The sequence below is a fragment of the Bombina bombina genome, chromosome 4, assembly GCF_027579735.1.
Source record: "Bombina bombina isolate aBomBom1 chromosome 4, aBomBom1.pri, whole genome shotgun sequence".
NCBI classification, from domain to species: Eukaryota; Metazoa; Chordata; class Amphibia; order Anura; family Bombinatoridae; genus Bombina; species Bombina bombina.
In genome coordinates this window covers 526,550,929-526,575,125 of record NC_069502.1, presented here as the reverse complement: position 1 = coordinate 526,575,125, position 24,197 = coordinate 526,550,929, and the positions used below count along the sequence as shown (strand labels likewise).

At 35.5% G+C, this 24,197-nt stretch overlaps 1 protein-coding gene across 4 annotated transcripts in view; it reads left to right on the top strand.

The window, feature by feature from the left end:
- The window catches only part of COL12A1 (collagen type XII alpha 1 chain), a 252,433-nt gene that overhangs the window by 102,876 nt on the left and 125,360 nt on the right, over nt 1-24,197 (top strand). For 3 of the 4 annotated variants that reach the window (XM_053710443.1, XM_053710446.1, XM_053710445.1), the window contains 7 exons: nt 431-560; nt 4,685-4,824; nt 5,709-5,838; nt 7,550-7,692; nt 7,790-7,922; nt 9,644-9,670; nt 9,942-10,084. In XM_053710443.1, the coding sequence (XP_053566418.1) occupies nt 431-560; nt 4,685-4,824; nt 5,709-5,838; nt 7,550-7,692; nt 7,790-7,922; nt 9,644-9,670; nt 9,942-10,084 (846 nt within the window). The remainder of the gene's footprint in view (nt 1-430; nt 561-4,684; nt 4,825-5,708; nt 5,839-7,549; nt 7,693-7,789; nt 7,923-9,643; nt 9,671-9,941; nt 10,085-24,197) is intronic. The other variant, XM_053710444.1, reaches the window with a different exon arrangement.

Here is a 24,197-nt window from a genome sequence, read left to right as displayed (position 1 = left end):
ATTCATTGCATAATAAATAAAAAAAAATAAAGGGACATTAAACACCAAATACATTTTCTATACATAGTATTGAGGTTACGCCCACACGCCTGCTAGTCATGGATGTCACCTTTTTGAAATTTACCTTTTATTGCATTCCAGTGCTGATATGTTTGCACATGTGCAGTAACTCTCCTTCAGATACCTGCAGTGTAACTAATCAATTAAAAGTACAGGGTGCAATAAAAAAATGACAGCTGCGTAAAGATTCTCTGAAATAACCTTTTATACCATCTACTTGTAATACCAGATTGTGCTCTATATTTAGTGGGTCCCCAAGCGCCAGAAAACGCATCCTGTACCTCGCCCCATATTTATTAAGTATACATTTTAGCAATCAGTAATAATTTGATCTAATGTAGTATATATCTTTCATAAAATTTAATTTTAGGTGCGAGTTGGGCCAACTGCAACAGATGTCCTCTTGGAAGAATTGCTTCCCAATACAGAGTACACTTTGACTTTGTACGCACTTTTTGATGAACTCACCAGTGATCCTCTTACAACACAGGATGTTACATGTAAGATTTTAAAAAAAGATTTCTTTAACCTTTCTTTAATATGTTGTCATAGTAATCCGTCCTTGCAACAGTTTTTTGTTCCAGTTTTTATAAATTGAGCTTCTGAACAATTGGATTATTGAATTTAAATTGCTTATAAATTGGTTTCAAATTCAGTTTCAACTTGGAGAGACAGTTTTCAATAGTTTCAAGTTGGTTAAATCAAAGCATATTCTTAACAGCCAATCAGAATCAAATGAAAGGGACTTTATATTGCAAAATGGCATCCTAATTTGTTAGTGCAGGTAATTTTAGCACTACTGCAAGTCTATATGCCCAATTATCTAACATTCTTTAGTCTCATGACATTATCTAACAAGTCTTGTCAGTACCTTGAGGTCCCTCAAATAATTTAATAAGGCAACTCTTTAGATTGAGAGCTATTTATCTCGCTATGCAGGGTTCTGGGTGTGAAGGACAGACACAAAAATAATGCTCAAAAATAGCCCCAAAGATTTTGTGACATTTCTCTCCACACTGGTGATGTTTTGATCATCAGGCCTTACTTGCTTAACTCCTGCAAAATGGTTAAACATATAATTGAAGAACTTCTTTGGTACCACAGAGACTAACTTTTAAAAATACTTTAATTGTAAACTTGAACTTTAAGAATAAACCCATTAGTTAAAACTTTAATATTTAAATGTTAGCTATATTTAGAGATATCTATTTTTCTTATAATGCTGAAAGATTTCATAAGTTTCAACAGAGAATTCTGCTTCTTGAGTTTTCATTGTATTACATTGTGTTTATTAGGACTCATGTGTGAGTAGATTCTTTGTCAGTTGAAAAGCTTATCACAAAATGTATCATTAAAAACCTTTATAGGATGTAAAACTGAATTTTGTGGAAGATATTTACACAATTTGTCCATGGAATAGGCTCAACTCATAACTAAAAATGTAAATGCAGCATATGCTTGATTTGTTTAATCATAACCAAATATGAATTACTTTACAAAACAAAATATTAACCTGTTAAAACACAAACAAAAAAAAATCAAACAATGCTCAAACAATGTCTTAGGGGCCTATTTATCAAGCTCCGTATGGAGCTTGATGCCCCGTGTTTCTGGCATGTTTCTAAAGACCGCTGCTCTATAACTTGTCCGCCTGCTCTGAGGCCGCGGACAGCAATCAACCCGATCAGATACGATCAGGTTGATTGACACCCCCTGCTAGCGGCCGATTGGCCGTGAATCTGCAGGGGGCGGCATTGCACCAGCAGTTCACCAGAACTGCTGGTGCAATGCTGAATGCGGAGAGTGTATGTTGTCCGCATTCAGCGATGTCTGTCGGACAATATCCGCTGATCGGATCACGTCGGACAGACATTTGATAAATAGGCCCCTTAGTGCTTAAAGGATATGTGCATATGTAAGGTTTTCAGTCCCAAACAAGCTTGATGCAAGAATAAAGTGGTAACTTTCCAAGGATTTCCAGAGATAAACCTCAGGGAGAAAAAAAGCAAATAGTTAAGTCCTGTGATAACTTCAAAGAAAGATGTATGGTAAGTCAAATACTCACATATTCTAGAGCTTCCCATCAAGCTCTAGATATAAAAGCCCATAGGAGACTCCAATTGGAGTAGGTGGAGTGAACTCAAGCGAACTTAGGTGGAAATTTCAATAAAATGTAATGGTTAAAACAAGTGAAAATCACAAGGCATTTGTAAAGAACAGTGAACAAAAGAGGCAGTGTCTATTTTGTTATGGTTCTCGACTCGAAAGGTTAGTCTCTGCCCACAAAGTGACGTCACACATTGTTCCGACGTTCGTTTCACCAATAACGCTTGGCTTTTTTAAGGATCTTTGAAGTTATCACAGGACTTCACTATTTGCAGTTTTTATTTTCTCCCTGAGGTTTATCTCTGGAAATCCTTGAAAGTTACCACTTTAGTCCTGCATCCTTGGAAAGTAACCACTTTATCCCTGCACCAAGCTTGTTTGGGACTGAAAACCTTACATATGCACATATCCTTTAAGCACTAACACATTGTTTGAGCAAAATATGAATTACTGTAAGCTTATTTACTTTACAATAAAAAGGCAAATATATAAGGATGTTAAAAAAATATACCCTTCCACTTTCTTTACCTCACCTCCATGCTATTTCTGAAGGGTAAATTTTTCTGTGAAACTCCATACTCCATAATTAAGTCCTTTTCTTATACATTGAATGTCACATGCTTTATGATTTCCTGTTGTTTTCAGACACTTTTAAGCTTGGCCTCTCTTCCATGTGATTGCATCCTCCACAAGGGGGTGGTATGTGTCTTCAACCTTAAAGGGCCATAATACCCAAATGTTTAAACACTTGAAAGTGATGCAGTATAGCTGTAAAAAGCTGACTAGAAAATATCTCCTGAACATCTCTATGTAAAAAAGAAAGATATTTTACCTCAAAAGTTCCTCAGTAGCCACCTCCCATTGTAAAGGATTTCTAAGCAGCATTTTAGTGTGTCTGTCCTAGGACAGCTTAGGGGATGAGCCTCGTGAACTCTCATATTATTTCACCAATCAGGTAAAGGAAGCTTACTATGAAATCTCATGAGAGTTAAGTCAAATCTCTTGAGATCACAGTAAGAGTTCATGACCTCAGCACTGCTGATGCTGATTGGCTGCTGTTCATATCTTCATTTTTTTTATTTTTACCTGCAGCTGGGAGCAGGTGAAGTATAACTTTTTACACAGAACTTACTCTGCTGAGCTGAGGAAATTGTGAGGTAAAATATCTTCCTTTTTTATATAGAGATGCTCAGGTGATATTTTCCTGTCAGCTTTTTACAGTTATACTGCATCAGTTTCAAGTGATTTAGCATATGAGTATTATGTCCCTTTAAATGATTGCCCTTTCCTTTAAGTTCACTTTCACTTAAAGTATTGTGATCAATATTACAGTAGGATTATTTGTTGGTAGTCACTGGTGTTCACTATTGTATCAAACTGACACAGATTGCTAAACATTTCCAAGCAGAGAAACATCCCTGTATTTTGTATCTGTTTCTTCTCCATTTTTAACCAATAAAGCCTTCCTGCTGCGATTCTACATTTATTGTACTGCATTAAAAGCACTACATTCTTTTATACACCTCTACTTCTCAGATCTTAGTGTGTACCCTCTTACTCTTCCTCTCTGCACTCTGTTGTATTCCTTTTTTCTGTAATCTCTTGCCTTGTGTGTGAAATTCCATTACCTGTATAGATAATGACTCAAAAACACCTCTTTAACAAATATATTTATTCAGCTGTGACCCTGCCATATACTCATGATTCACTATCCTCAGTCCTAAACTTTGTTAGTGTCTTACCAGTTCTTTTAAATAGATCTCATCACTGTATTGCTTGAAAAATCTGTCTCTATCTATCTGTCTGTCTGTCTGTATCTGTCTGTCTGTCTGTCTGTCTATCTGGTAGCTGTGTGTCTGTCTATCTGTCCATTCACATATATACATAAAAACTAAGGAACTATGGGGCTGATATATTAATGTAGCGGATCATGTCCTCCAGACTTCGCTGAATGCCTATAGCATATGCTGTTGGCATTTAACATTGCACAAGCAGTTCTGGTGAAATGCTTGTGCAATGCCACCCCCTGCAGATTCACGGCCAATCGGCCGCTAGCAGGGGGTGTCAATCAACCCGATCATCTTAAGACTGCTGCTTCTTAACTCCTGTTTCCCACGACCCTGAAGGCTTGCGCGGAAATAGGGGTATTTGGCCCCATTCGGGCCATGATAAATCGGCCCCTATAACTGTATATAAATTGCTATTTCGATTAAGAATAAAGAGCAATTTCAACTATTATTATTTGACCTTCCATCCACTTTGACAGTGATATGGGGAAGACTCAGATGGAATATAGTTAGTTGATGACTTTTGCTAATAGCATTTACTAGTGGCTGGAATTTGCAAAGCAAGTAAATAAATATTTATTATTATCCAAATTTATTGACTTGATTTACAGTTTTTCAAATTTTAGAAGAGTTTTATACAACTATCCTGATATAAATCCTGAGACAAGCTGATTTTTACTCAAGTGAAGCTACAATACATATGTATATTTTGTTTGTTATTCATTTTACAGTACCTCTTCAAGGTGTTGGAAATATAAGGGTTAGAGACATCACTCATAGCTCAATGAATGTGTTTTGGGATGCTGCACCTGGAAATGTGCGCAAATATATAGTGAAATATAAAACTACTGAAGAAGAAGAATTCAAAGAGGTGTGTAAACCAAAAGAGAAGCCATGACTGTTTAACACACATACACACATAGACAGACACACATACATACACAGTCAGACACACACATACACAGAAACACACACATACATACATACACAGTCAGACACACACACACATACACAGACAGACAGACACACATACATGCACAGACAGACACACACATACACACAAACATAAAGTACATACACAGACAGACAGACAGACATACATTCACAGACACTCACATATATACATACATACATACATACACAGACAGATGCACACATACATACACAGACAGACACACAGACACACACACACATACATACATACACAGATAGACACACACACACACACGCACGCATACACACATACAGACACACACATACATACATACAGAGACACACACACATACATAGATACACAGACACAAACATATACACATACATATACAGACAGACAGACACACACACAACACACACGCACGCACACATACACACATACATACACAGACACACACATACATACATACACAAACATATACACATACATACACTGACAGACACACATTCAGATACATACACAGAAAGACAGACAGACAGATACACACATAAATACACAGACAGGCACGCATGCACATACTCATACATACACATACATACAGACACACACATGTACACAGACACACACACAGAGACAGACACACACATATACAAACAGACAGACACACACACATAGGCAGACACACACACACATGCATACACAGACACACACAACTTTTTTTTGTGTACCACATACATTTTAAATTATAAATTATAAATATTACCTATTGTCTTTAAAACATCTTCATAACTTTAATTTGTTTTATAAATGTTTTGTTTTAGGTGGAAGTTGATGGATCAGTAACAACCACTCCTCTTACAGACCTTTTCTCACAAACAGAGTATGACATCAATTTAATTGCCATATATGATGAAGGAGAATCCCAGCCACAGATTACACAAGGAACCACAGGTTTGTTAAATAATGAAATAGAAATATATTCTGTTAGCACATTGTTGTGTACTATATGATGTCAAACCTCATGCTAGTGTGAGAATCATATCTGTTTTCCTTTTTTTTTATTACACAAAAAAATAATATAGCATACAGCAATAAATTTAGTTTTTTAAAATAATGTTCTAAATTGTTACTCTTTTATAAATTCATAATAAATTACTAAATAACAGCAGTCTCAATTCTGTAGTCTGTAAGTTATGGACAGTAAAGTCAAAATTAAACTTTTGTGATTCCGAGCATGCAAATTTAAGCAACTTTTCAGTTTACTTCTGTTACAAATTTTGCTTCTTTCTCTTTGCTAAAAAGAATACCTAGATATGCTAAGGAGCAGCAAAACACTGCTGGGAGCAAGTTGCCGATCGGTGGCTGCAATTTGTGCCTATGATTCAGATAGAGCACACAGTTTTAAACAACTTTCTAATTTACTTCTATTACCAAATTTGCTTCATTATCTGGTTATCATTTACTGAAGGAGCAGCAGTGCACTACTGGGAGCTAGCTGAACACATGTAGTTAGCCAATCACAAGAGACAAATGTGTCCAGGCACCAATGACCAGGTAGCTCGCAGTAGCTTAGGATATGCACATATTCTTTTTCAACAAAGGATACCATAGTATACAAAGTACATTTGAAAATAGAAGTGAATTTTAAAGTTTTGACTTTAAACAAAGGATACAAATAAGCAAAACACATTTGATAATAGTAAATCTGAAAGTTTTTTAAAAAGTATGGTCTATTTGAATCATTATTGAAAAATTTTGGGTTTCATGTCCCTTTAACGTAACATTTATTACAAAAACTATAATAAATGGGAAAAGTGAAGCTATCAAATACAATTCAATAAAAATAAATGGATTAACTTTAAAAGTATTTTTAAAAATATATAGAGAATTAAAGGGACAGTAAAGTTTATAAAAGGTCATGATTCAGAAAGAGGGGCCGATTTATTATAGTTTGAGCGGAAATGATCCGCTGTAGCGGATCATGTCCGCCGCACATCGATACATGCCAACAGCATACGCTGTTGGCATTTATCATTGCACAAGCATTTCACTAGAAATGCTTGTGCAATGCCGCCCCCTGCACATTCGCGGCCAGTCGGCCGCTAACAGGGGGTGTCAATCAACCCGATCAAATGCGATTCGGCGGATTGCTGTCCGCCGCCTCAGCGGTAGCGGACAAGTTAAAGAGCAGTGGTCTTAAGACCTCTGCTTCTTAACTTCTGTTTCCGGCGAGCCTGAAGGCTCGCGCAGAAACAGCTGCATACAACTCCATACAGAGCTTGTTAAATCGGCCCCACAGATTGCAATTTTAAACAACTTTGAATTTGCATCTATTTTCTAATTTGCTTCATTCTCTTGGTATCCTTAGTTGGAAAAAAAATACTTAGGTAGACTCATGAGCAGCTAGCTGCTGATTGGTGGCTACATATATATGCTTTTTGTGAATAAAGCAATTTGATAATAGAAGTAAATTGTAAGGTTGTTGAAAATTGTATGCTCTATCTGAATCATGAACAAAACATTTTTGGGTTCCTGTCTCTTTAAAGTGGAGTCTAGTGAAATATAATGCTTTAATTCAGAACTAAAATGTTTAATGACATGGCTGTTATCCTTTACTAATAGAAGTATTATATTATTTCTAATTTGTCTTTTTATATTTCAGCACCAGTACCAGCCCCTGTCAATCTCAGATTTTCTGAAGTAACAAGCAACAGCTTCCGGGGTACTTGGGACCATGGGGCTCCTGATGTTGCTTTGTATAGAATATCATGGACCCCAGTTGGACAGCCAGAAAAAAAGAGTGAAGTAAGTATGCATAAGAACTTAGGTGTGGGAGGCTTTGGCCAATTTTTTACCTAGATCCTTTTTTTAATAATACATATTTATATACATATATTTGCAGACCATTGTTGATGGGGAAAAGAACACTCTTCTCTTTGAGGAACTGGAAACAGACACACCATATGAAGTTTCAGTTACTGCCATTTATCCTGATGAATCGGAAAGTGAAGATTTAGTTGGTGTTGAGAGAACATGTAAATATAATTTATTAACATTTGGATTAAAAAAAGAATCTACTAATAATATTGCAACTTCACAGATACAAACACAATCATTACTGTTTATCTAATTTACCATATAAACCAAGCCACCAAAACTATGGCCTGCAGACCTTATCAGGACCTCCAAGGGTTTTGCTTTCCTCTCAGAACCAGTGAGAACAAAGCTCTAATAAAGCAGTTCTGCACTTCTGATAAGGAGCACAATGATCAAAATCTCCCCTCCATGGAGAGAAATCACTCACAATGTTTGCAATTTGTTTAGACCTTATATACTATGCATACTGAGATAAACAACTCTCAAGGTAATATTTGGGTTTCTAAATTTTTTTGAGGGACCTCACAGTACTAATGAGACTTCTTAGATCATCTCGTCTGAGCAGAGAGCTTTAGGTCTTCAGGCATGTGTATTCCATCCATTGAGTCCATTGAGTTCAACCTTTACAAATCTTAATATATTTATAATAAAAGCTCCAGTTGAGCTTAAGTAAATCCTATTGAAAAGGGGACTCATTTAGAACAAGCAATCATATCCCTGAATTATTTTTCTTGCCAGAAATATATCTAAACCATTTTTAAATGTATCTAATGTATTGGCATTTACTACCTCCTTAGGTAATGAGTTCCACAATTTGATTGGACTTACAGTAAAAAAAAGTTTACATTGCTGGAGATTAAATTTCCTTTCCTCCAGGCTTAAATTGTGAAATCTTGTCACAATTAATTTTCTTGGAATAAATAGAGCTTCCGTCATCTCTGTATATGGGCCTTGAATATATTTATATAATGCAATCATGTCACCTCTCAAGCACCTTTTTTGTAAAGAAAACAGAACTAATTTGGTTAACCTCTCCTCATAGCTCATATTGTAAAATTATATTTATTAATACTAACTAATTTCTTGCATAATCTTTTTTTTTTTACCTAAAAATAGGATTACAATCTAAATGCATTTTGAGGCGTTATCTTTAGCATAAATGTTTGTATAACACAATGTGGCCACAATCAGTCCCAACATTGGCGACCAATTACCCTAAGTACCTGGTTAGTTATGGATACCAAGTGCACAAATAAAGGAAGTTTTTATAGATAGCTTCCTTAATTAATCCAAATTTTCTGAAATAAATAAATAAAATAAAATACAAATAACAAGAGTTAAAATATTTAGACCTATTTATATGAGGAAACATTTGCTCAAATAATAATAAAAATAAATTATAAATCAAGTAATCCATCCAATAAACAAGCAGATAATTTGTAATCTTTGGATTTTGGAAAAAGGATACTCTAGTATTGTTATAGTTTAAGCTAAAACTCCTTACATTTTAAACCAGTCTGATCATTTATCTTGTGTGTTTTTTATTTTTTCTGATTTTCTATGATAAAAGATGAATAAATGTTTAATCCAAAGATTCTTGTTATTGATAGATGTAATGTTAGTGCAATTCAAAATATAGTGGATTTAGATGAGTCAGGAAGCAAACAGAAAGGCAACTATAATACTTCTATATCCTCTTCACTTTTCTATATTAAAAAAAGGCCTTTATCGTGTGTTAGAAAAACATCAGATCAGCACCACTGAGCTTAACAATTCAGATATTTTAAATATATAAATATGAATTCTCTCATTTATAAAGCTTGACTAATATGGTTAATATGATATACTAACATAATAACTTTATTTTTCACCCCTCTAGTGCCAAAAGTGCCCGTTACAACTCCAAGTATGTATACTTGATAATATTGGGTTACTGTACCATAAACTCAATTAATTTTTTTATAGATGTTGTATGTAATAACATGTATGTAAATACTACTACTACCACTGCTACTACTACTAATGATAATAATAATAATAATGTGTATTAGTTTTGCTGATGATAGGTTTGATGTATAATATAATCATTATGCCAGAAATTATTTAAAAAAAAGTGTAATTCCATTTGCTAGTTCTAGTTGGTTCTTTTTTCTAATTGGTGCATTTGCTAATTACAGCTCCAATCAATGGCCCACAGAATCTGCAGGTGTATAATGCAACATCCAACAGCTTGACAGTTAAATGGGATCATGCTAGTGGCCGAGTCCAAAGATATCGAATTACATATAAACCTCTTTCTGGTGATGGTGTCGAGCAAACGGTAATTACTTATGATGCACAATAACTTCTCCTTTTCTCCTTCTATAGTCTGTTATGATTGGCTTTGTAGGCACACTATTTTCTTCTTTGATGCTTATGTTTCTTCCCCTAAAAGTCCAGATTTTTAGGTATATTCCTACTTGGGCAAATCAGTGGCTTAGTCACTGTGATTGACTTATCTGTGCTCTGGAGAATCCTTAAAAATTGGTGTTTTTAATGTATTTGAGGATGGGAATATAGGGACATTGGTTTATTGTAAACAACAAGAGATTGCTCTGAGGCTGTAATAGAAACATTAAGGAGGTGTTTAATTATTAGAGAAGCCAAGGATTTGATAGTTATGAAAAATAGCTGAGAGGCAGTAGCATCTTTATGTGACACTGACTGATCTGTTTGTGGTACAATGGCTATGTTTTCCATGGAAGAAATTGTTCAAAAACACCTCAGTGTATTTTTTTCCCATTGTTATGTGATGGCACCATGCAAGCAATTAGCACATAATGTGGTTGTGCCGTTTGTTAGGTTAGTAGTTCACTTTGCCTGTTTATCAGCTCCACAGATATCACAGAGGGATATATTGTTTGGTGTAAAGGTATCATATTGTATTAGTATGAGCTATATTGTTGTCCTGGAATGATATGCTGGTATTGTATAACAAAACAGAATGGAATGCATCTTGATCTTTGCATAATCAGAAATGACTTCATATTGGTCAAGTAATACTTACATTTAACATTTCTGCAGTTGGGTTAATGAAATCTTTAAAATGTATTAGCTGATTTGTGTTCGCCCCATATGTGTTGGAGAATTTATATAAATTTAGTTGTCACTAAGAAATAATTTTCTAAGATACAAGACAAGGGATACATTGGGTTGCAATATCTTTTATGTTTTTCAAAACAAAAAGCGGTAAATGTGAGCAATTTTTGCTCCTTTGTTTCTCTTTTTAAAGAGTTGTATTTATCAGTAATAAAGGGAAGTTGGGTATATTCTAGCACAAAGGCACGGGGCCTTCTCCAAGCATGGATGACTAGTTTTTCCCTAAGGAAGTGCTGTAGTAGGATTGTTATTTAGTGCCATGTGATCAATAAATTGGACATCAATGAGAATGTGTATTTTATTTTGAAAGAAAACAAAGTTATTTCCTTATTGGACTCAAAGATAATACTTTATAATCAGCCAATATATTCATAGGAGGAATTCTTATTTTTATAGAGGTATCTGTTTCCAATTGGATATTAAAAAAGGCAGAAATAATTGTATTGGTATGTAGCACTGCAGCCTTATCTACAATGACCTATTTGAGAGTTTGGGTTTAAACATAGTACAGTTTTTCTAACTGTGTAGATATTATTTTACTTCACTGCACTGTTCATATAACATCAGACTGCAAGAAACTAGCCTTATTTTCTATCAGTTGGTTGCAAAAATGCTTACATCAAAGCAATACCAGCTGTTTCTATAAAAGAGCATCTGCTGAAAGGATGAAGATAAAAATATATTTGTTTAAAAGTAAATCAAAGACATTATTTACCAAATCCTTAGAGCTCAGCAGGAAATATTGGCTTTCCAACCATATTATGTGACATATTTGGATAATAGATAAAGTGGAATTTTTCACCACATGTAGAAATAACTATAAACGGTTTGAGAACCATTTAGTAGGACCAAACTTATCTTTTATACCTCGATTGAGATATTGTTTATTTACTGTTCAGAAAAGAGCATGCAGAAATGCCTAAGGGCTAGATTACGAGTGGAGCGGTAGTTTGTGCCTCTGCTCACATGTTAAAACCACTCTTCGGGGGTCGTATCACAAGTTGAAAGTAAAACGTTTTTGCTTGCGCACTAACCTGACATATGCAAAAAGCCGAAGGTAGAATATCACGACCCTGTTAAGTATTCCCCATAGACTTTATTGGAGCATGAAAAGTGGAAAAAATCCTAAGAAACATAAACCCCATCGCGTTTTCTCAAGTGCATTAACCCCAAATATTAATATTTCAGATTTCAATGTTCTTCACATAAAATAATATGTTTGATTCATTCTGTTTTGCCGGTGGTGTTGTGTGCGGCTGCTAGTCGCCGTTGTGAGTTATTCATCTGTCTTGATAAAGGCTTCTATGTAAGCCGAAACGTCGACCTATCCTTATGACTTATATATATAGTATATACATCCTGAGAGTGCCCTCCCTTTCCTAGCTCTTATCTACAATCCATTGAGGATTGCACCCAGGTGCTTCATTATTAGTTGAAGCTGGAGTGCTGGAACACGTGCTATTTGGATAATATAAATAAATGTATATATATACAGTATATATATATATATATATATATATATATATATATATATATATACATTTATGAATATCTATTTATAAATATTTAGAGCATATTCCCCTATATGAAGAACATTGAAATGTAAAATATTTACAGTAAATACATAGTTAAAGACTTTATTAAAAATGAATTTTGCATAAATATGATTTTACATTTTTTCAGCTACTTACATCTATAAATACATAGATACACATATAAATAAATAAATATATATGCGTTCACATATATACATATATACATACATATACATATTTAGACATGTATATGTATGTGTCTCTGTTAGAGCCCATTGCAGCCTTTTTTCTAAAATCTGAGACCTCATATCTTATTACTTTTAATTGCAATTTGTTTTAATAATTTGTATTAGATAGTATTATGAGTGTAACTGCACTTTTAAATTAAATTTTGATGTTTTTTTGTGCAACCTTTTAGTCAAGCGTAACAGTTGACCAGAGCTCTGAACTCGGCGCTATCCTGGCGCGTGTTAAATTTAATTGCGATTGAGCAAATGCGTTTACTTTCAACTTGTAATAAGCATGCTACTTCCGATGCACGCAAAGAGCCGCAATAAACACCATATCACTTGGCTGCAACAGTTAGCGTGCCACACGTAATCTAGCCCTAAATATTTAAATTGAAGAAATTAATATTCACCAATTTAGTTTGTTGAGTATGTGAGGATTCTTCCAAGAACTGCACAATCCTGATTTGTGTCATTTGTAAAGGGACATGAAACCCAACATTTTTTCTTTCACGATTCAGACAGAGAATACAATCTTAAAAAACTTTCCAATTTACTTATTTTATTTAATTTGCTTCTTTCTCTTGTTATCCTTATCTGAAAGGTTTATGTAGGAAAGCTAAGGAGCCGCAAAGAACCTAGGTTCTAGCTGATGATTGGTGGCTGTATATATATTGGTGGCTGATTGTCATTGGCTCACCATTGTGTTCAGTCAGCAACCAGTAGTGCATTGCTGCTCATTCAACAACGCATATCAAGAGAACAAAGAAAATGTGATAATAGGAGTAAATTAGAAAGTTGCTTAAAATTGAATGCTCTATCTGAATCATGGAAGAAAAAAAAAAATTGGGTTTCATATCCCTTTAAGTAAAAAAATCTCTTGAGTGTTACAATGGATGGAGAAAGTTAGTAGTCCTGGATATCTTTATTTAATTGGGTTAATTAGAACAAAGGGGAATAGAATACTACTCAGTATTAAACCCAACCCTAGAAACCTCAATCACCTTTTCCACCTAAATTAGGGCTTTCCAGATCCCTGAAAGCCATATTGGCAATAAGCCTAAAATAGTTCTGGCTTCTACCTTTGGATCATTCTATATATATATATCTATATACAATTATTGACTCATAGCAAAATAAATTGTGGGCTTCTGAATATTTCTGCTGACTCTGACATTTAATATAGTTTTTTCAATCCCAGATTTAATGATATATTTTTCTAATTTTGTTTTCATTGAAAATGTGATATTCCTTTTCTGAATCAACCTGCTTTTTGTTATACTTGACCCTAATAGCAAATACAGCTGTGGGAGCTGTCCATATTAGGCAGTGAGCAGTGGATACTTCAGTATGACTAATACACAAACATGCATCTGCTGCTGGTTTCAGTGTATAGAGATTTGCTGAACCTATCTTATTGAAAGGATTTTTAATATGTGTAATTTCTCCTCTTTCGTTTGCATGATATATATTTGCAAAACTGCAGTAACCCTTTAAGTTCATGTGAATTTAGCAAACATTAGATAGAAGTGACACAGGCATTTACTATGTCTTAAACATGTATAAATCATCATTCAGATTATACAATAGAAAAAAAAAAAAAATATCATGAAATCTAGTAATATATTTGTGCTATTTATAATGACCATCAAAACATTTCCCTTAAAATATTTGAAAATAACAAGTAATATACTTTATAATGCTGATGTGGCTAGTAAAAAAAGGCTTAAATATGAATAAGGAAGATCACTTTCTAATAACAGTTTGTAAAAAGTCATCTATTCATCTCATGTAGCTAAGGTATTTATATAGCGTGCTATATACATGTAGAATAAGGCCTATGGTTATTGATAACACTACACACACACACTTGGGCAGTTTCGTTAACACAGTATTGTAAACTTTGGAATGTAGAGCTTATAAAATGTGAAAATGAGTAAACTATTTTTTTCACAGCCTAAAGCACTTTCAAATGAGTTTCTCCATAAAGTTGATAGAACTTAAGAGATACCAAACTACCTAGGAGGTTTTACAATAAACCATTTATATTTTTTTTGCCTTAAGGAAACATTATCCAGATGTTTTACAGTTCTTTCAAAGAAATGTATGGAAATATCAGTGTATTTTATTTTATTACAATTTTATAACCAAATATTATTTTGTATTTATTCTACAAAACGCTTTAAGCACATTAATGCATTGCAATTGTTTAATAACTGTTGCCAGTAAGGTGTAAGTTGATGTTAAAAAGTAATACATTTGAATAGGTATTAATGTGCCATTGATAACAAAAGGCATGGTTGGAACCCCTCTTTCACATACTTGGAAATTTGGGACCCCTTTTTAATAAAAAAAATAATTATTAATATCTCAAACCTTATGGGATCTATTTTTTTAAATGTAATTTCTAGATTTTGCTTAGCAATAACGCAAAACTGCGCGCACGCAATATTGGGTTTTTCGTCTTTTTCCGCACCTCAGAAATAGCGCTCAAATTACAAGTTGAATGTAAACGTGTTCCCTTGAACGCAATTGCATTTAATGCTCATCGGGTTAGTGCTATTGAAGGCCTCTCATAGAGGGTAGTGCGTTAAAAAAAGTTGCACTAAATACAATTAAAGTTATACATTTTACTAAGGTATATGGTATATGACAAAGTGTTTGACTGCCAAGGGCTATAATGTGTATATAAATACATATACATATCTAAATGGTGTATGCATGCACACATATATGTATATATGTGTGTACATATGTATTTATTTAGTTATGTGTTTTACTGTATATATACTGTACATATTTCACATTCCAATGTTCTACACTTACAGGAATATGTTATTTTTATTGTAAATATATAACTACATTTATCCATATATACCTATACCCAGTGGTGGGATTCAACCTGTTCTCACCAGTTCTTAAGAACCTGTTCCTAAAATTTAGAGAGTGTAAAGGTTTTGTATTATATAGAAGTTAGAGAACCTGTTGCTAAAATTTTGAAATCCCGCCACTGCCTATACCTATATATCTGTTCATATAGATATATAGGTATAGATATCTATTTTTTATTATCATTATTATATATATTATATTTCTAAGCAAAGAACATAGGATGTAACATATGTGTTACACGCTTCAGCTTTTGTACTTTAGGTCTAATGCTGTGTCGGGTTACTACAACATGAAGAATTAGTAATATTAAAGTGCATTTTTTTAAATAAGTGAAGCGTGAGCCATAACACTTACTAATATGAGTTTCTCTTGAAGAAATGTCAAAATGCAGATAAATTACTTATACCTTATTGCAGAACTTGCTTCTCCTAATGCATTTAATTATTAATATAAAAAAAAAAACAAAGAGAAAAACCCATTTATTATGATCCTAAGGCTAAATAACTGCATCTAAATATGGCTGAGGCACCAATACATGAAATCTAGTGTATATAGCTTTGTTCATATGCAACAGCATAAAAAAGTGTACAGATATTTTGCTTTTTTATTTTTGCTTTGCATTGACATATATTTTGTTAGTGTCTATGGCTTCTTGTGTGTGTTAGCCAGTCAGAATAACTTTGCAACCCCACAAACAGTGTTGTTTCTGAGGCTTTCCCTTGGACACATTTCCTGCTGGTAATAAATTACATTCATATGGCTGAATGTGCTTCATACAATAAGAAAAACCCAAACACCAAAGCCTTAGCTCAGAAACACAATGAGCAATAAACTTAGGACCCCAAGGGATATCTCCGGGTAATCAGTGAAAGTACATCCGTGTATCACAAAATAGGAACAAGTGCAGAGTCACTCACCCAACCGCTTCAAAGCCCAGCCGCAGCTGCCAGCGTTACTACCTGATATGTAGCAAACCTGTGCCGCACACGAAGACTGAAGGAAACCTCCGACTTCAAATCGCACGGCTCACAGGATCCCACTGGATGGCTCGTACGTTGGTGTAGACTTCTTACGTCACTGCATTTCCTCCAATGGAAAACGCTCCCCTCTGGAGTAAAGATGACTTGGGTCCTCTTCAAAACGTAGCAACAGCTGATGTGTCGGACAGAACTGGAATAGTTGCATTCAATGAAAGGCTCCGACATCCATCATAGGTATAAAACTTGGAAACTTTATTCAAATCAGTTCAAACAGGAACACAGCAAATGCATAGAAGGAAGAGTCAGACGTGGGCGCAGCACAAACAAGTTTACGTGTTTCGGATGATATCCGTAGTCACAGCCTGAAGTGCTGACCCACACACCTGGTTAAAAACCCTTTAGGCAAGTATGATAGGTTAAAACAAAACCAACGCCCATATGACTCAAACCAATAATGGATTACCAAAAGATACATACCCTCTGTTACCAGTACTGAACATAGCACATATACTTGAACATAAACAGAGATAATTAACCATATGACTGCTGTGCAATGCCAGGCTATACATATTAAACAATGTATCAGCTATTATCAAATACAAAATTAATGCACACAAGAATTGATTACAAAGAATTGCATATTACAGTCAAACCAAACAACGAATAAAATTGCTTACATAGGAAAGTAAGAAAAAGTTAATGTTATTATATGCATAAATACACCCATTAACATATAAATGGATGCATGCATGCACATAAACACAAAATGTCCCCCTATGTAGATCAGGACAAACTCTTGTGAAATCCTACATCCTCTGCATTGTCAATTCTTGTACGAAGAGGAAGAAGGAAAGCAGGTGACAGAATAGGAATATTTTGTGACACACAGATAGATCACAATCAGTCACCTCCAAAATTGTGCTTACCAAAAGGATAAACTATAGTTATTATACTTAATCAATATGGCAGGGAGGTGGCAGATATTTACTCCCAGTGATTAATAATATCAAATCTGGAGTTTAGACCATTGGGTAAACGCATACCCAAAGTAAATATCCAATAGGCCTCCCTCCATGCCAATATGAGGTCAATGTCACCCCCCCCCTGGTTGGTCTAACAATCTTCTCTATAGCACACCATGAAAAATATTGCTAAGTTATTATTGTGAAAATGTACCAAAGTGTTGTACAATGGGTGTAGTGGTTCTATTGAGTTTAAATGATGACAGATGCTCCCGCATCCTAGTATTCAGGTCCCTAGAAGTGAGCCCCACATACTGCACCTGACACAGGGAGCATTCAATGAGGTAAATGGCATATTCAGTGGTACAATTCATACATGCACCAATATCATAAGTTTTGTTTGTCACCTTACTGGAGAAATTCCTAGTCACTTTGACAAAGTCACAAGGTTTACATTTCCGTCGCCCACATTTAAACATGCCAGTATGTCTCAGCCAAGATCCCTTACACTCATTTTTTGTTTGTAGTAGAGTAGGTGTCAGAATATTGACCAGAGTTGGGCTCCTCGTATAGGAGCATCTAATGCCACTGTTTACAGTATTCACCAGTTTGTCATCCGCATAGAGGAGGGAAAAATGTTTCTGTACAATTTTACAGATTTCTGGATATTGTACGCTATGATTGGTGACAAAAGTTACACCTTTTAAAACATTCCTCTTTGCAGATTTCAAATCTAGAAGGTCCTTCCTTTCTATTGCACTCACTGCCGTTTTTTGCTCTATTAACCACAGCGTTTGGATATTTTCTACTGATAAGTCTCTCCTCTAAATCCAAAGACTCCTTCAAAAACTGAGAGGAGCTAGTGCAATTCCTTCTGAGCCTGGTAAACTCACCTTTGGCAATAGCAAAGGGACATGTCTTGGGTGACAACTAGTGCCTTGTAGCAATGAGTTACCTGAAATGGGCTTTCTGTAAACAGTGGACTCAATCTTACCTAATGTATTATCCCTCAGGGTTACATCTAGATAATTAATACTCTGATGATTTCAAACCTAGTTCATTTAGATGAAGATATTCTAGAAATCTAGGAATAGTCCCCTCACTGCCCGTCCAAATAAAGAGAAGATCGTCAATATATCTCTGGTACAGAGATATATGATCTCTATATGGGTTACTATCTCCAAAGATGTGGTAAAACTCCCACCATCCTAAAAATAAATTTGCATAGGAGGGGGCAAACTTTGCCCCCATGGCGGTACCACATCTTTGGAGATAGTAAACGTCTTCAAACTTAAAGAAATTGTGTGTCAACAGGAAAGTGAGCACTTTAAGAATATGATTTTTAACACTTCTGTTATAATCAGTAAAATGATCCAAAAAGAAGGTTATGGCCTCTACCCCCTTGGAATGGGGGATGCTCGAGTATAAGGAGACAACATCAATCGTCAACCATACATAGGAATCGGACCATTCTACATAATCTAGAATATTGAGGATGTGTTTAGTATCTCTAATATATGAGAGCAACGATACCACGATCAGTTGGAGAATTTTATCAAGACACTTGGATAGATTACCCAGAAGGGAATCAACACCACTGACGATAGGACGACCCTTCACATCTGCAAAAGATTAATGTGTTTTTGGGAAATGGTGGAACAGGGGAGTTTTGGAACTATCCACAAAAAGATATTCTGTTGTATTAGAATCTATACACCCCTGTTCCAAACCATCATCCAAAAGATGTCTGAGTTCATTCTTGTACTCAGATGTAGGATCTCTGTTTAAGACCAGGTAGTCATCCTTATTCTGTAGCTGTCTGACTCTTAATCCTTCAGCAACATATTGGGCATGATCCATTACAACTACCATTCCGCCTTTGTCTGACTTCCTCACTACCAAATGATCATTGTTTTTTAGGGAATTAACAGCTTCTTTTTCAGACAAAGATAGATTGGGTTTGTAACTGGATCTATTGTTTTTTAATTTCACTAGGTCCTTTTCCACCCTACTGTGGAAAGTTTCAATGATGTTCCCTTTGCTCTGCATAGGATAAAACATTGATTTTTTTCTTAAGACTGGGACCTCTGTCTCTAGTGTCCTGTTCAGATAATGTATCCAGCTGAAGTTGTTGTAATGAAACAATATCACAGCTCTCTGAAAAAATGGGCTTATTACATAAGCTGTTTCTTAAGGGTAATGTTCTGGACCAATCTATTGATGTCTATAATAGTTTGGAACAAATCAAAATCATTTGAGGGTGCGAAATTCAGACCCAAGTTAAGTACCCTATATTGTGCTTCATTAAGGGTAAAAGATGACAAATTAACAACATTACCCACTATTTGTATTTTGTTTGTGGCCTCGGTTCTCTCAATTGATACCGTTCCTGATTGTTGACCATAGTTAAGCCTTGGCTTGACAGATGTCCTCCTCCCCCGGCTATACCTCCCTGTCCCTGCGGAAAAACCTGCTTTAGGGTAGAGTTATCTGATCTAAAGGCACTATGTACCGTGTCAACATATGTAGGCTGTTTAGGTCTAACAACTAGAGCTTCTTGATTTAAACTCTGATCTTGAGGTGAGTGTGAAGCTACTATTAGTGATGTCCGGAACTGTTCGCCCGCGAACGGTTCCCTGCGAACATAGCTTGTTCGCGTTCGCCACTGCGGGCGAACATATGCGATGTTCGATCCGCCCCCTATGTGTCATCATTGAGGAAACTTTGACCCTGTATGTCACAGCCTTCTGACACATTAGAGCCAATCAGCAGCAGACACTCCCTCACAGACCCTCCCAGCTTCTTGGCAGCAGCCATTTTAGACTCATTACGATCTTGCTTTCTTAGTGAGAGGAGCTTTAGTGTTGCTGCTGACATTATAGGGAAATAGATAGCTAGGCTAGTGTATTTAGTGTCCACTACAGTCCTGAAGGACTCATCTCATCTCTGCTGCAAGGACAGCACCCCAAAAAGTTTAAATTTAACCAACAAAAATTTGAAATTATTTTGCTAGTGTAATTTATTTTAATTTTCTATCAGGCCTGTCTCTCAGGCTCACACAGCATATACTGTGGTTCATTGCTCTGTGCCAGCCACCACTCATATCTGCTTATAACATTATTTTAAATTTTAAAAAAAACTTTTAAATCATTTTGCTAGTGTAATCTAATTTCATTTTCTATCAGGCCTGTGTGTTTCTGACTTACAGAGCATACTGTGGTTAATTGCTGCCCTACCTAGGCTAGCAGCCACGACTCATATGTGCTTATCCTTTTTTTAAATAAAAAAAAAACCTTTAAATCATTTTGCTAGTGTAATTTAATTTTATTTTCTATCAGGCCTGTGTGTTTCTGACTTACAGAGCATACTGTGGTAAATTGCTGCCCTACCTAGGCTAGCAGCCACGACTCATATGTGCTTAACCTTTTTTTAAATTAAAAAAAAACATTTAAATAATTTTGCTAGTGTAATCTAATTTTATTTTCTATCAGGCCTGTGTGTTTCTGACTTACAGGGCATACTGTGGTTAATTGCTGCCCTACCTAGGCTAGAAGCCATGACTCATATGTGCTTAACCTTTTTTTAAATTCCAAAAAAAAACCTTTAAATCATTTTGCTAGTGTAATCTAATTTTATTTTCTATCAGGCCTGTGTGTTTCTGACTTACAGAGCATACTGTGGTTAATTGCTGCCCTACCTAGGCTAGCAGCCACGACTCATATGTGCTTAACTTTTTTTAAATTCCAAAAAAAAACAACCTTTAAATCATTTTGCTAGTGTAATCTAATTTTATTTTCTATCAGGCCTGTGTGTTTCTGACTTACAGAGCATACTGTGGTTAATTACTGCCCTACCTAGAAGCCAGCAACCACTCATATCTGCTTAACATTATTTTAAATTTAAAATAAAAACTTTTAAATCATTTTGCTAGTGTAATCTAATTTCATTTTCTATCAGGCCTGTGTGTTTCTGACTTACATAGCATACTGTGGTTAATTGCTGCCCTACCTACCAGCCACGACTCATATCTGCTTAACATTATTTTAAAATTTTCAAACAAAACGTTTAAATCATTTTGCTAGTGTAATCTAATTTCATTTTCTATCAGGCCTGTGTGTTTCTGGCTTACTCAGCATACTGTGGTTAATTGCTGTCCTATCAGCAGCCAACCACCACTCATATCTGCTTAACATTATTTTAAAGTTAAAAAAAAACTTTTAAATCATTTTGCTAGTGTAATCTAATTTCATTTTCTATCAGGCCTGTGTGTGGCCTGTGTGTTTCTGACTTACAGAGCATACTGTGGTTAATTGCTGCCCTACCTAGCAGCCACGACTCATATGTGCTTAACATTTTTTGTAAATTTTAAAAAAAAACTTTAAATCATTTTGCTAGTGTAATCTAATTTTATTTTCTATCAGGCCTGTGTGTTTCTGACTTACAGAGCATACTGTGGTTAATTGCTGCCCTACCTAGCAGCCAGCCACCACTCATATCTGCTTAACATTATTTTAAATTTAAAATAAAAACGTTTAAATCATTTTGCTAGTGTAATCTACTTTCATTTTCTATCAGGCCTGTGTGTTTCTGACTTACACAGCAAGCATACTGTGGTTAATTGCTGCCCTACCTAGCAGCCACGACTCATATCTGCTTAACATTATTTTAATTTTTTTTTAAAAAACGTTTAAATCATTTTGCTAGTGTAATCTAATTTCATTTTCTATCAGGCCTGTGTGTTTCTGGCTTACTCAGCATACTGTGGTTAATTGCTGCCCTAGCAGCCACGACTCATATCTGCTTTACATTATTTTAAAGTTAAAAAAAATTTTTTAAATCATTTTGCTAGTGTAATCTAATTTCTTTTTCCATCAGGCCTGTGTGTTTCTGGCCCACATCATATAGTGTGACACAGATTAATAGCTCTTTTTTCCACCACTTATATCTGGTGTAACAACATTAGTGTAAATTTAAAAATATTTTTTTTTTTACATCAGTCCTCTTCTAGTGTTATTTAATTTTAGTTGCCAGGCCAGCCAGGCTGCCATTAGTGCCAGCCTGTGTGTCAGGCTGCCAGCATATACTGTGCCTACTTCCTTCCTCAGTGCCAGTCCACGACTCCTATCTGGTGTAACATTATATAAAATTTTGTAAAAAAAAACTTTTACATCAGTCTTCTAGTGTTATTTAATTTTAGTTTACAGGCCAGCCTGCCACCACTAGTGCCAGCCTGTGTGTCAGGCTGCCAGCACATACTGTGCCTAGTTCTATCCTGAGTGCCATTACTCCTATCTGTTGTAACATTTTTGTAACTTTTTTAAAAACAAACTGTTACATCAGTCTGCTATTGTTATTTAATTGCAGTTGCCTGTCTGCCAGCGTGTGTGCCAGGCCCACTTTCCAACTAGTGCCACAAATCATATTTGTTATAACAGTAGTGTAAATATTTAAAATAAAATATTTTTTACTTGTGAATCATCAGTCTGCTAGTGCCATTGAATTGCAGTTGCCTGCCTGCCAGCGTGTGTGCCAGGCCACTTGCCAACTAGTTACACGAATCATATTTGTTCTAACAGTATTATAAATATTTAAAATAAAAAACTCTTAGATTGTGAATCATCAGTCTGCTAGTGCCATTGAATTGCAGTTTCCTGCCTGCCAGCGTGTGTGCCAGGCCCACTAGCCAACTAGTGCCACCAATCATATTTGTTGTAACAGTATTGAAAATATTTTAAATCATAACTTTTTTCACTGTGAATCTTCAGTCTCCTAGTGCCATTGAATTGCATTTGCCTGCCTGCCAGCGTGTGTGTCAGGCCCACTTGCCAACTAGTTACATCAATCATATTAGTTCTAACAGTATTGTAAATATTTAAAATAAAAAATTCTTAGACTGTGAATCATCAGTCTGCTAGTGCCATTGAATTGCAGTTTCCTCCTGCCTGCCAGCGTGTGTGCCAGGCCCACTAGCCAACTAGTGCCACCAATCATATTTGTTGTAACAGTATTGAAAATATTTTAAATCATAACTTTTTTGACTGTGAATCTTCAGTCTCCTAGTGCCATTGAATTGCATTTGCCTGCCTGCCAGCGTGTGTGCCAGGCCCACTTGCCAACTAGTTACATCAATCATATTAGTTGTAACAGTATTGTAAATATTTAAAATAAAAAATTCTTAGACTGTGAATCATCAGTCTGCTAGTGCCATTGAATTGCAGTTTCCTCCTGCCTGCCAGCGTGTGTGCCAGGCCCACTAGCCAACTACTGCCACCAATCATATTTGTTGTAACAGTATTGAAAATATTTTAAATCATAACTTTTTTCACTGTGAATCTTCAGTCTCCTAGTGCCATTGAATTGCAGTTGCTTGCCTGCCAGCGTGTGTGCCAGGCCCAGATTGCATGTTTGGTTGTTATACTTTGTCAGGGTAATCATGCAGGCCATATAGACCTCCCCCGATAGGGGGAGTAACAGGGATTAAAGTGCTTAGAAAAGTACTACTTAACACAACCTAGTTACCATGGGTCCCAGACCGCGTGTCTTGTTGTTATACTTTGTCATGGTAATCATGCAGGCCATATAGAACTCCCCCGATAGGAGGAGTTACAGGGATGAAAGTGCTAAGAATAGTACTACTTTACACAACCTAGTTACCATGGGTCCCAGACCGCATGTTTAATTATTATACTTTGTCAGGGT